The following is a 14,653-nucleotide window of genomic DNA, read 5'->3' as shown; positions in this document are numbered from 1 at the left end:
TTCATTCGGTAGCTTTTCCAAAATTTGTACAGTCATAAACAAATGTACACCCATTAACTTTTGTATTGACGTTTTCACACTACATTTTTTTCATATTAACACTTACACATTTCTAGCAATGCTCAGGAACATTTTGATATGTATTAATATTTTTGCACTGCTAACTCTCAACCCTAAGCTAATCTGAAGAACACGACAATAAGGATAGGGCTGAGGGCTATGTGACATAATTAGTGTTCTGTCTTAACCCTTTATAGGGCAAGGAAGCTTAAATGCTAACTAAATGTTAACTTAAACTGACATCAAAACTGGCTTTCTCATGCCTCACTGTGAAGTTGTAAAACTACATGGATAAAACAGAGAGAATGAGGAGGAACTTCTCCCCCCGGGCTATTCGGGCCCTGAACCAGGTGTAGGACTGGACTCTTTGAATTTGGATTTCTCCTAACCGGTCAGCAAAGATCCGACAATGTGACAAATAGGGATGTTATTGCATCTGATCAATCAGCAGTGCTCTTCCTGAATTTGGGAAATTGGGTTTATTAGCACAAGACACGAGAAGTCCATTTTTAGACATACACCAGTCTAGTGAACCATACTTGTGTTAACTCTAAAACGAATCCTTATCATAAATGACAATAGTAGTCAATAATATATTGGATGTTACCACAGGAAATTTAACTTATAGGCATTTTCAAGCTATAAATCGTAACATATGTGATTTTGTTCGTTTATGACCTTATAGTAGTTTTTAGTATACTTCCAGATTGCATATATTTGTTTATTTTTACTGTGAATGTTATTTACTGTTAAATCAATTTAGTAATTCAGTGATGTGGATTATTTTGTTTTGATTCAGCGACATATAAAAAGACTAAGGGCTACTAACAGTAGTTATAATGTTATTTTTTGGCTCAATACTGACTCAGAAATATACTCTCTCTTCTCCCATGCACATGTCTATTTATGAAAGCCTGCCCATTAAGTATCATGACATAGGATAGCACAGCATCCATATGAGTCTGTACACATGCTCAGCTCAGTGAATGAGCTGAAATGAACCTAAATATTTGAAGAAAAGTATAAATGTTTAGCCATATTGTCTTTTTAGATATCAATGCCACCTCACAGCAGCTTCACCGAGTACCATGAAGCAGCAGGCTGTGACTACACCTTGATATGTGTGTTATATTTGTGAAACATGTCAGCGCAGTCAAGATACATACGTTTTCCTTTGAGTTTATGTGTGTTTTCCCTATATTTTCATATACAAACCTTATGGAAACTCTAATTATGTAGGATTGTCCCTTAATAATTACATGAACAAAATTATATGTTTGTTTATTTCACACAAGCATAAGAAACCTGCAAAATGTGGCTAAAACGGAGACAATACAACCAATATGAGAAGCTTAAACAGACTTTGGTCACACGTCGATTAACAAGTCTTATTTCAGCATGTAACTTTCTAAAAGTAGACCACTACGGAGGCGGTCATTCAATATTTAGAATAACATCAAAGCTTGTATTCACACGAGAGGGAGATAAAAGAGGCCAGTGCTCGGTTAGCAACTACGCACCAGAACGTTAGCACTAATGTCATCTTGTCACGACACGAGATGACATCAGTCACCTGGCAGAGGGACTGCGAGCCCAAAACAGATAAATGTGACCAGTACCATAAGTCTGACAGTCTAGTTTGTCATAAGAGATGTTTTATCACAAGAGCTCTGGACAGTGATGAAAAGCTTCTCCAAACTAACATCAAATGAGCCTCTTTGAGCTGTACTAGCACCATCCACAGCACTTTTCTGAAACATCATTTTTGTAATGATATTAGTGAACAGCAGGGAGGCTCACATGCCAGAAGCCCCATTATCCAGTCGGCTGTGACGAACACACGTGCCCTGAAGTCTAATCTGGCCAAGTTTTTCAGCTGCCCTAAAAGACCACTGATGCTTAATACATGACTATACTGCTTAGAAAAAATAATTAATATCCATGTACTGTATATTTCATTTGGAAGTTTGTGGGTATGAGTTAAGAAATAATGTCATAGCTGTTATAAATGACTAAATATAACAGAATATTCTGCAGTACCAGGATTTTGTTTGTGTTTTCCCATTCTATGCATGTACAGTAATGTGAAAAATGACACTGTATCAGGAATACACTCTCTGTATTAGTCATGTAATGCCACTGAGTGTTCCTGTAAGGCTTCTATGTCCTTTTATATGTCTTTAGGTACATTTGAATGTTTCTGGTGCTGCTTAAACAACAACAGAATGATGGCACATCTGTTAGAAATTAGAGAACCGTCACTGAATAAAAAGCTCCGTCCGAAGGGAACGGCCTCTCAGCAGCTTCCTACTGGAGGAACTGTTTATTCAACTAATACATATTTCCAGATACTTAGGATCACCGGCAGTACTTCCTGGTGACTTGGGACTACCGCAACCTCACTGCTGCTACTAGTGCTACTTCTCATCATCAATATTTGTTGAAGTTACAAATGATGTGGCTGACTACCCAACAGGGCAGCTGTAAATTACAACCCATGACCGACCCAGCTGGCTCTGATATTCACAGTTCTTCAGACTCAATTAGGGACTACAAAGCATTATGGAACCAGAGGAAAAACACTTTGCAACCAAAATTAGTCTTTAATGTTGTTAGGGCTGTCACGATGTGAGATTTTCCCTACATAATTATGTTAGCCATAGGAAATATTGCAAAAAATAAAGAAAAAAAGAAATGAAAATGGTCCCTGTGGTTTCTGTGAGAACTTATTTGCTCTTTGTTATTTCCTTCCTCTGCCTTCTGTTACAATGATTCATGTCTTTTTTTACTTTCTATTTAACTTTGACAGCTGCATTTTTACTCCTTTGTGATCGTCCGCATTATCCCCAGAGTTTTCCACGTACGTCTCATCATGCAATCAATTCTCCGTGTATATATAGCCCTCTTAAGCCTTGCTATCGGTTCGCTCTGTCTCCCTCTGTGTCCTCTCCTCAGCATACCTTAGCACACTTAGCTCTATTTATTGCTGTGCTTTGTGGATCTGACACAGAGGCTATGTGAACCATGTGGGTGCAGAGAGGAGGTGGGTTGCAATCTTTTTTAAAAAAAAGGAAAAAAAAGGATAAAGCCATTAGTAATCTAACAGAAGCAACAAACTGTGTAAATGTCTTCGGAACATCTGAAAAGATTATTCTGTTGTCTCTAATAAGGCAAATAACAAGCCTAAACCAGCCTGACCAAATGTCACTGACATGTGCAGTGCTCAGTTTGCACAGCTAGAACAGAGCAGCAAACTCTTGTAACTCAATCGGGCCAGCTGGAAAGTGCAGAGCACAAGGCGCAGGGCACAGTTGCACATTTTAAGAGGCTAGTATTAAGAAAGCAAGGAAAAGCAGTAACAAGGGCAGACAACAAATTGGTAATTAAATTAAGAATTTAAGTCCAGCCTGCTCATCTCCAACTGCTTCACTTAACAACCCAACAACAGCCTGACTCCACCTGTGTAGGTGAGCACAGATTAAATTGGAGAGTTGCAATAAACTTGACTCTTGAGCTGAATCATGGCTGTGCTGCCACTGGGTTGTTATCACCATGTTGTCATATCCGTGTTTCTGACATGATATTGCTGTTTCATATTATTTACTATCACCAGTATATTGTGACACCTATATTGTGAAAGCACAAGGAAGTGTGATTGTCTGTATGACTCAGAAATGCAGCGGTAACTGTGTCTTCGTATGTGAATCGGTGCACGAGTGGGTGTTTTTGAGTACCTTGACCCTGCTGACAGCCTCCTGGGCCTGCATCATTCGGATGTTCTTGGAGGGGTTCCTCTCAGACAGCAGCTGAGTGGAGCCCAGGTAGTTAGCAGCAAAGATAATCCCATCAATCAGGTCTTCTGGCTCACAGGGTCCTGGGACTGAGCCAGGGAGAGGCAGAGAGGATGGTGATTAAGAGGGAGACAAAGGGAAAGACAAAGCATGTTTAGACTGAAAGGGTGGAGCGTGCAGCGGAGAAGGTATTTTAATTACTGCAGTCAGTGTGCTGCGTGAAGAAAAAGAAGCCAAACACTGGAGATATAGTGATAAACGGCTGGATAGGCCTCAGCAGTGAAATGGCCACCGGCTGTGAGCTAATGGAGGTGCAGTGCTAACAGGAGCTGTGATTAATCTGCATCTGTGATATCCTGTGATATCTAGATGTGGACTCTCAGACACCCACTTTGGAGCACAATGTGCCACCATGATCTGATGGCAACTAAAGCCTTTTAAAACATACTGTTAGCCCTAGATCATGCCCAAAGGCAGGGAAGTACTGTAACTTATTGTGATTACTTGGTTTTTATTCCAAAATTTGAATTTCACCACCAAACAGATGTGCAGATGAACTTACCATCGACAAAGCTGGGGAAGGATGCGACCTTCTTTGTAGGCTGGAAGACAGAAACAGGTAATAGCAGATAAATGTTATGAATAGACTTACAGTGAATTACATACTGTACTTCTCTGCTGTTTCAAAATAAACGTGCTAAACTTCAAATTCTTTAAATAAACTTGACTTCAAATATGCCATCATGAAAGACACACTAGCAAAACAAGGCTTTCACAATAGTTGAAAGACCAGTGACGCCAAATTTACAGAATTATTCCTTTCATAGACAAAAACTATGATGAAATGTATTTACACAATCATCAACAAACAAAAACGAGATGAAAATGTTCTGCAGAGACGAGATCCAATCAGAACTAATTAAGTTGTGCAGAAAGGCGGGACGAGTTGGGAAGTGATCTTCTTCTCCACACATACAGACACCCTTTGCGTTTGATGTCAAGGAAAATAATATGATTAGTAAACCATGTGGAGCAACTCTCACCAGTAATAGCATGGCAAACTGAAGTTTTAGTCTATTATAATTATAACATTTAGTCAAATAAAACTAGACTGAAAGTAAAAGAACTTAGATGCCTAAATTATGACTACAGCTGCACGACATTTTAGTCACAAGACTATGACTAAAGCTAAATCAGAATTTGCTGTCAAAATGAACACTGACACAGATAAAAGCATTTAAACCTTGCAGCTCCAGAATCTCCACGTGCCTGACTTGCTAAAAAGCACTATGGAAGCCGGAAAAGCCCGACTGCAAAGAGATATCGTATCCACGAGGGATGAGGAAGCTTTAGATGGCCACAGGGAGATTCATGAGATTCAAACACTGATCCTGGTGATACCACTGAGCCTTCCCTCCATATTCAGAGATTCTGCTCCCCTCAAGGACAAGGAAGTAAGGGTGGAGGGAGGGTGGTGGGAGGGTGGAACGGGGGCATCCTCCCACCGCAGACGTCTCGATGAGAAATGGCTCTCATAAAACCACAAGCAGAATGCTAGTCAATTATCAGGATGCTATCATGCCGAAAGCAGAGGACATGAGCTGAGGTTGTAATTACACAATTACTCATTTACTTAAATGGTCACACACACACACATGCACGCACAAACATAACCATATGGATGCACGCACACATAAACAACAATATATCCTGTGCAAACAACCTCGGGGTAGATAAATGACAAAGAAGGAAACGCTGCGACAGGATATCCAGAGAACGTCTTACCTCTGGTACGTTGTTGTTCTCCAGGGGGACGTTGAGGTCGGACCGCTGCTGTTTTCTGGGTTGCTCTGCGCCATTGCTCACCTGGCATGCCAACACAGAAGAACAGGTGCAAGGAAATTACAATGTGCAGGAAACGGAGGTTTTTAATGTGTAGCCAGCACTGTAACCAACAAGGTGAGTCAAAATGCTGTATCCAAGTCTCTTTTTGTGTACTTGTTTGAAGTTTTAAGCCACAAATACTACTGAAATTAAGCCCCAACGCCCCCTGATGCGGGGGCAAAAGGCAGGAGATCAGTTAGGCTTGGGGCTTAAGAGGTTAAGAAAACAAGCAGTATCGGTTCAAACCACTGGAATATAGTTCAGTTTGGTCTTTTAACAGTCTGCTCTCTTGTCAATTACACAATACATCCAGTAGATGCCACACAGATGCATATTTTAAATGTATTTCATATTTTAATGATGGATTAATCATTTAGAGTCTATCATCACATTCAGTATTCTTCTTCTTCTTCTCCTTTCGGCTACTCGTTTTAGGATCATCTGCCTCCATCTCATCGTATCCTTAGCATCCTCCTCTGTCACACCAACCCTCTGCATGCCCTCCTTCACTACATCCACGAGTCTTCCCTGTGGTCTTCCTCTATCCCTCCTGCCTGGCAGCTCCATATTCAACTGTCCAGTATATCCAATATCCCTCCTCAGCTCATGTCCAAACCATCTCAGCCTTGCCTCTCTAACTTTGTCTCCAAACCGCTCACCCTGAGCGGTCCCTCTGATGTACTTATTTCTAATCCTCTCCTTAGGTCCTGTGGGTCTTCATTCAGCTCGGCCCACTCCAAATCTGCCTCCTATCACTTTATCAGTGCCAATGTCTCCAAACCATACATCACAGCAGGTCTCACTACAATCTGATAAAACCTTCGCTTTCACTCTTGCAGCTATCCTTCCATCACAAATCACCCTGAAACTTGAATCCACCTACTCCACCCTGCCTGCTCTCTCTTTTCCATCTCTCTTGTGCACTGTCCATTTCTGTGGATGGTTGACCACAGGTATTTAAACTTTATGAATGAAAATTAGTCTTTTTCCTGTTCTCAGACATGTTCAAAAACTGGAGCATCATTGATGATGGCATGCGTCTTTCAATTATCCAGTGCAGCAGTCGGTATAGCCAGAACCATAACTTAGTAGGATGGAAAACACCCTTTCATTCCCCTGGATGCCCATTTTGCAGTCCACAATGGCTCATTAACATTTAATTGTATTAGTGGCGCAAATAAAATCCTCCTTCCAAGAAATCCCCCCCACTCCTCCTCCACAGCAAAGCAGTAAAGAAATGTGAAATTCAGAGGAAAAGCCCATGCTGTCATGCAGCTGCATAGCCTCCTTTGCGAACAGAAAAGCAGACATAAAGTTCTAATCAGTATTCACTGTGCCGCCCAACTCAGTTGTGCAAACAACCATTAAATTGATGAGATTCATGTTGTTGTTGGGAGGGATGGAATGCCAAACTGTGATGGTCTACAAAACTACATTTATGAGCAGCATCCCAAGTGAGTCCAGCCCACTGTGCATTTTACAAATAGCCTTTATGTGCAACTGAACCATCAATAAATCAGCACTGCTTCAATCATCGGTGCAAATAGCATTCACAAGACACACACCAAATGATTGGCAGCTTCTGCTAATGTGTGCATATGTACAAGACAGGACTCACTTGTCCAATCATCCTCAAGTCTGAACTAAAATTAGGAGACATCCGCTACTTTTCTATAAAGTATCTTCAGCTAGAAGCAACATATCACTCAGCTGTCTTCAGCGATAATTACCTTTATCAGGCTGTGATGAATGCTCATCAGATTAACACATAATGGCACGCACATAAAATAAAATGTAAAAAGCATTTCAAGTAGTCTCTCTGTGATGTCCAGCTCCATATTTTTGTTACTAGATTAGTTCTAGTTCTAATTTATTTATCTAATATTGCTCCATGCAGATCTTCTGATTGGCTGCCACACAGGAGGTTTGCACATTAGTTGCATTTTCTGTGCTCAGACAGGGGCATTTGTCTTATTACCATATTGAGAATATCTGCTATATCTGACATTATAAAGAGACAACAGCAGAAAAAACTGGGATCTCAATATTTAACACCCTGGATTTGAGATACGAGAATTTGCCACAGAACCACCAAAAAAAACTTGTGAGACATTTCACTATTTCATGAACTTGCTGACAGCAACAACTATCAAAAAACTTGGGACTGGGAAACAAAAGGCTAAAAAAAATCAAAATCAGGCAGCACTGCATTAAAAACAGGCCTGATTCTGTCATGGAAAACACTGCATGGGCTCAGGAAGACTTCCATAAATCTCTGTCTGTTAACACAGTTCAATGTGCCATCCACAAATGGAGGTTAAAGCTCTATGGTGCAAAGAAGAAGCCATCTGTGAATATGATCCAGAAATATCGCCATCCTCTGGGCCAAGGCTCATTTAAAATGGACTGAGGCAAAGTGGAAAACTGTTTTGTAGTCCGCTGAATCCAAATTTGAAATTCATTTAAATACATGGACTCCAAGTCCTGCAGAACGAAGAGGAGAGGCTCCATCAGGCTTGTTATCAGCGCTCGGTTTTAGAGCAACATGGTGTTTTTTTTCCAGGAAAACCCTTAAATGTTTTATCAAGACAATGCAAAACATGTACTCCAGCTATAAGAACAGCAAGGCTTTGTAGTAGAAGAGTCCAGAATGAAATGGCCTGCTTTCACTCCAGATGTTTTATCAACTGAAACATTTGAAGCATAATGAAATGAAAAATACTACAAAGAAGAGCCAGGACTGTTGAACAACTAGAATCCTATATCAGACAAAAATGGGACAACATTCCTCTCCCAAAAATCCAGACACTGGTCACCTACACAGATGGAAATGTGGCCATGTCCAAACCTTTTTAGGTGTGTTGTTGACATCAAATTAAAAATGAGCTAATATTTTTGCTGAAATATTAAAATGTTTAAACATTTGACATTTTTTTCTGTGTTGTATTGTGAATAAAATCTAGACTTATGAGATTTTGTAATTATTTTCTTATGTTTTATTTTTATTTACTTACAAAGCGTTTTGACTGTTTTAGGTTGGCTTTGTATTTATGACTGAAAATGAGAGAACACATAAAAATATAGCTAATTGCAATACTACTTGTGTACAAGCATAGTCTTTAAACACTGGCCGTTTTAAGAAAAGCTTTGGATCCACCTAAATAAACTCTGCTAAAATCGCACCATTATTAATGTGAAAATGGCTTCTTTTAGTGAATCAAACACCAAGCTCTAAAAAACCCAACTGGATTGCTTTACGGTAGGAAAAGGAGCCCAGAACAAATTTTAAGCAAGTAAAAAGAAAAGTAACTGAGAAAGGTTATTGTGAGAAATTCTGTTTGCAAAATGTCAAAGCTGAAAACACATCAGCACAGCATCATTTTGTGTATACTTGTATTTGTGTGTAGATGACCTCCCTGAACAGTCTTGTAACTCTTCAGTTAACATGATCTTTTGGCTCCACATTGTGCAAAAGACATCTTTTTTTAAATTCACTGTTGTCCCGGTCTAGTTTAGGGTCATTCTGAAGTGGTGCACAGAGAACATTTCTTTGAATAAGAGAGAACAAAATGACCGAATTATCTCAGTGAGCCTGGGAGTCATCTCCATCTGCACTTAACTGTTTTTTTTGTGTGTGTGTGTGTGTGTTTCAATTTCATCAAGCCACTACAATGCCTGACCCACTTCTGTGCTACAAATGAGCTACATATATGCAGTGAATGTACCAGCGCTCGTGCACACCGTGGAGCAGGTGGGTATCAGCATGCTGCCCACAGGAGACTATCCCTGTTCTCCTTTTACCATCTGACTTTTAGAGGGTGGAGGGGCTCTGCGTGTGTTTGACTCTATCGGCGTGCATGTACAGCATGTGTGCATTAATCAAGATCCGTGAGAAGCAGAGAGATGAGGAGGGGGACATCTCAAGGTAACGCGGGGGAGGGGTGACACTCCTGTTATTCTCTGGGTGGTAATGACAAACATGTCACCTGTAACTCATCTCCTTCTTATCACCACAAATCTCTTTAAATCACATCCAGTGGCAAGGGTCTGTTGTATATGGCCAGAATATACTGTGCAGGGGCCTCCATTCATGTCCTCTCATGTTCTGTTTTTCTCTTATAGCCTTGACTTCAGTGAACAGCGTACAGCAGACAGTTTAACTAGTCGTAAAATGAAACAGGTTAAACAGGTTCTGAATTAGGTTGAAATGTAACCTTTTGTCATTAATGTGATTTTTTTTATCGGTATTTATTCTTTTTTGCTTATTTATACTTGGAGGGCAATCTATATACGTACCTCTGGACCAAGAAGTAATGCACCTTCATGCTTTTTTCCAAACTCTATAAACATGAAATGAAAATACCCTGTGATGTCTTCTTCTAATGCCCATAAGAACAGATCATGAAAAAGACCAAATTAAGAAAGTAAAGGAATTTAAACACTGATATTTTTTAATATATACATGCTTATAAAAATAAAGTATCCTGTTGTTGCTTTACTGGTACATTGGTTTGTTACTGGGGCATTGCCAAGCTTATCATGTATTATGGCACCTAAAAGGAAACTAAAACCTAAAGGTATGAGTAATACAAAACATTTTAGTAACTGAGAATGAAAATGAAAATGCAACAACTCACTGGAACAATATTTTTCCTTATAGAACTCATTAAAATAAAAGAAAAACATACAGGAAATAAGTCAAATTTGTTGGCATAATCGTCATGAGGAGGCTTTGGCTCAAGTTTATTAACCCCGGGGTGTCGGCATGATTATTATTCAATTTTTCCTCATAAAATAATGTGTTTTCATGTAAGTTAGATCAACAAAGAAACAATAAAAGCTTAAAACCAAAGAGTAAAATTTGTATTTTGCCCAATTTCTTTTTGCGTTTGGCCCAACAAAGGCAAATCTCCTGGGGTTGCACCTCAAAATCTCAGAGAAACGGTGCAAATATGGTCTTTTTTTACTGCTTGGGAACATGTACACACCTTTTTGGCCATTAAGAAGGTACACACAGTTACCTTGAGGTCCAATAATTAACCCTAAGGGGGTACATTTATATAGACTGTGGACTTCCTCTAGTTCTAGTGTAAGTCTAATTGTTGAATGTTGCCATTGCGTTTCTTAAATTTGTACAGTCTTAGTTCAAGCAGTAGGATCAAAGTCATTCCTTTGATCCTGACCACCTCTCCAACCACTCTGTGCTGGGGGAGGTTTTATTGTAGATACATCCTATCGGAAAGATCTGTTTCTTTTGATGTAAGCTTCCTGGGTTTACGACCCTTTGGTCAGCAGGAGGTCTGACACACACACACACACACACACACACACACACACACACACACACACACACACACACACACACACACACACACACACACACACACATTCTTACAGAAGTTCACACATATACATAAAATGCTTTGTCTTAGAACCAAGGGGGCGTGGTTTTGTTCTGACGTGCTTTGTGTGAACTGTCTCTCAATAAAAGGTAGCAGGAGGAGGTCAGATCTGGGGGTCATTTTCGTGGTGGACACAGACGAGGCCTCCCTTGTGCAAATAATCGATCGATCGACTGTCTTGTTTTCTTCATGATGAATAAGTCTCTAGAATTAGCGGGGTTTGTGGAAACACAGACCCAACAGTGTATTTATGTAAAAACAAACTAAGCCTTCTTCTTGAACAAGGGAATGAAACCATGTAAACACAGTTACTTCGGGCTATATAATTAAATCGGTGTAGCCTGATAATGTGTGGCTCATCTCTTTAGTTTTTCTGTTGTTCTGTGCAATAAATTACTTTGAAGATGAGGCCCTGAACTCATTCGGTTCAGGGATTAAATATAAATATAATACAACAGCAATACTCTTCAGCTCACCTGCTCTTGGGGCCATCTCTGCCTGTCATCAGGTGAGCGTGGATGCGTCTTGTGGCCCCGCTGGAGATCAGGGTTGTTGTGGTGCATGGAGGGGAGGTTGAGGGACTTGGGCCTACTGTCGTGTCGGTGGTGAGGTGGAGGGTAAGGTGCTGCGTCGGGCTTGGAGTGAGGGTAGTCACTTGGTGCGGGGTCCTGTGCCAGCTCTTCCGGGCTTTGGTCTGTGCCACTGCTGAGACTCCCCATGCTCATACTCATCTTAATCTCAGCAACAATTTGATCAATGTCCTCCTCAGCTTCCTCCCCTGTTTCCCCCTCAACCACCAGCACTTTACGGCTTCGGTAGGGAGAGACTCGCACCGAGTTCCCGTTGTCTTCAGGGGCGTAGTAGTCTCCGGTGTAGGCCCTTCCATTTCTCTCCTCCTCCTCGCCTTCCTCTTCTTCATCCTCGTTAGGGCAGTAGTCCTCGCTCTCCGCCTCCTCTTCTTCTCTGTCAGCCCTTCGGGTGTGTGCGGCATCCTGCGTGGCAGGCTGGTGGTGGTGATGATGGTGGTGGTGATGGTCCAGGATGGGCTCCGGTCGTCCGTTGTATATCTGCTCATCGGGATCTTGCTCCACCACCTCACAGCGGACCTCTCCCTCTCCCTCACCCCACTCCTCCACTCGGTGCCTCTCACGACCCGCCCACTGCTCCTGCCTGGCCTGGCACTCCTCCCTCCACTCCTCTCGCGGCTCCTCATCTCCCTGTCTCCACTCTTTCCTCACCTCTTCCTCCTCTTCTCTCCACTCTTCCCTCACCTCTTCCTCCTCTTCTCTCCACTCTTCCCTCACTGCCCCTTCCCCCTCCTCATCTTCCACCCATTCTTCGTCTCTCGCTTGCCCCTCCCCCTCTTCGGTCCAGCCCTCCACAGCTTCCTGGCATTCATCAGTGTGGGACCCGCCAAGCTGCATGGTGCTGGTGCAGTCCCCCCGGCTGTGGCTGTGGTTGCAGTCTCCCTGGTTGTTGCAGTCCATGCCCTCCAGGTAGCTGTCATCCTCTGGGCAGTAGCGGATGTAGTAAGTAACACCTTCATCCTCCTCTGCCAACCCTGAAGAAGTTTTATAATCACATTAAGTTGTGGTCCTTATATTTGGAGCTTCTTCACTAATATAATTATCACTATAAGTCTATAAGTTGTATGCATACTTTAGCTTACTGATGTCTAAATCGCAAACAGTTACTAAGCATGAGCAGGCTCAATTTCTATTTAAAGGACAAACTTTGGTAGCTACAAAATGTTATTTATGGGTTTTCCTTTGATTTGTAGAACCAATAAAAAAATCAGTACTGCAAATATTGTGCCAATTAGCAGAATTAATAATAATGGATATTAAAATATTATAAAAAATATTATAAAAATAAAAGGTAAAACAGAAAAGTTGACCATGTACACATTTACCGTCATCATAGTCATCATCATCTGAGGTGTTGTTTATATAATCAGAGCTGGAATCATCATCCAGGCTGTCGGCTCCACCGTGGAAGTCCCCCTGGTTAGGGTCATCTCGGTCGTGGTTATGTTCCGGCGTGGATGGTGTTGCTGGACGCTGATCCTGAAGTTCTGCGTCTGGTTCGTGGTTGCTGTACCGCTTCACTTCCTCCTCCTGATCTGCATCCGCTTCTGGATGACTGCGCCCCGTGTCTTGAGACTTGGGAGAAGAATATTGTGCCTTGCAGGAGTGAGGGAGAGGTTTCGGCTCACGCGATTCTTTGGGGTAGCGGTGTGGGCGTTGCCGCGCCGCTACTGCTTTCAGATCACATGACTCTGTAGCGTGAGTGGTAGGACAGGAGGCGGGACCTGGGGCAGCCATACTATTTCCTCCACTGGTCCCTGGCCTCTTCCTTTGAGCCATGGTTGGCGGCTTACAGGCCATGCATTGTTGTGGGTTTTACCCTACGTGACAGAGGAAAAACAGGAGAAAGACTTCAGAATGTCTTAAAATTCAGATGCATTACATGATTGTTCACATCTACAAGGCCAAAGCTGGTATAATTATAAGGTTTTAGGACAAATCCATAAAATGTGTTATCACATTTCTATAAACAGATTCCCTTTATCAAACAGACCCATGTGCAAACAAACACATTCTGGGACTCCAATATATTCTTGTAATTAAATAAGACATGGTTTATTTACAGTGTACAGTCTAAAGAACACTTTGGTGCTTACTTCAAATTTCAAACTCCAAATTCACAACAGCGGTTTTGACATGTTGCTCAGGCTGTTTTATAACCATAAACACAAAGAACAGAGCCTTTCTGGGCATACTGCCTGCACATAAACCTAATGGGACAATGCCAGACAAAGAATCAATAGTTAAATCAAGGTCATCTCCACATAGGTGCTGAACATGTGCACAGATACCAGTGCAGATGATCAGTCAATCAAGACACTTATTGATCCTTCTGAAGCTTACTCGCCGGGAATACTCAATGTGGGGACACGGTAAAAGCTGCTCCTATGGAAGATCTGTTTACGCAGGGCAGACAGAGAAACAACAAATTGTCTCTGTTCTCTAAAAGAATGATGAAAGATTTTTGCTTGCATATGAATGACCATTTTTCCCTTTGGAATCGAAAATGAAAATGAGAAATCAAGAGGAATTACTGAAAAAGGCATTAGTCTGTCAGTGTCATGCTGTGTCTTAGAGCAACGGTCCAAGTTTATGATGTATTTTTCACTTTAGGGCCTTTGTATTCAAAGAATGTAAGCCCTCTTCTTCATGATTTATAGATGGTTAACAGAAGTTGTGAAAAAGGTTCTTGGTAAGGAGGTTTCTTTGAAGCCGGTATTTGGTGGCACTTTTTGTACTTTCAGCTGCGAAGATCAAACAGTAGATGTCACTTTTATGAAAATAGTTATTAATGAGACACCATTACTAAAACCCACTGCTGTAAACATTACATATGCCACTCTCTAAAATACAAAAAGATTGAATAAAAGGACTATGAAAAGACTGAATAACCAAAATATGCATGCACTGTCTTAGACAATCCAGTCAA

General features: G+C 41.3%; 1 protein-coding gene across 2 annotated transcripts in view; it reads right to left on the bottom strand.

Moving 5' to 3' along the window:
- Positions 1–13,524, bottom strand: part of apba2b (amyloid beta (A4) precursor protein-binding, family A, member 2b) — a 30,921-nt gene extending 17,397 nt beyond the window's left edge. The window contains exons 1-6 of one of the 2 annotated variants that reach the window (XM_085355186.1): positions 13,050–13,524; positions 12,442–12,698; positions 11,614–12,408; positions 5,637–5,717; positions 4,414–4,453; positions 3,795–3,940 (exon numbers count right to left, since the gene is read on the bottom strand). In XM_085355186.1, the coding sequence (XP_085211312.1) occupies positions 3,795–3,940; positions 4,414–4,453; positions 5,637–5,717; positions 11,614–12,408; positions 12,442–12,698; positions 13,050–13,524 (1,794 nt within the window). Of the gene's footprint in view, positions 1–3,794; positions 3,941–4,413; positions 4,454–5,636; positions 5,718–11,613; positions 12,699–13,049 lie in introns of both variants that reach the window. The other variant, XM_085355176.1, reaches the window with a different exon arrangement.
- Between the last annotated feature and the right edge of the window lie 1,129 nt (positions 13,525–14,653).

Source organism: Diplotaxodon limnothrissa, linkage group LG1, assembly GCF_057381915.1.
Source record: "Diplotaxodon limnothrissa isolate DT_005_m linkage group LG1, D_limnothrissa_male_GT1.1, whole genome shotgun sequence".
Classification (NCBI taxonomy): Eukaryota; Metazoa; Chordata; class Actinopteri; order Cichliformes; family Cichlidae; genus Diplotaxodon; species Diplotaxodon limnothrissa.
This window is presented reverse-complemented; position numbering and strand designations above follow the sequence as displayed.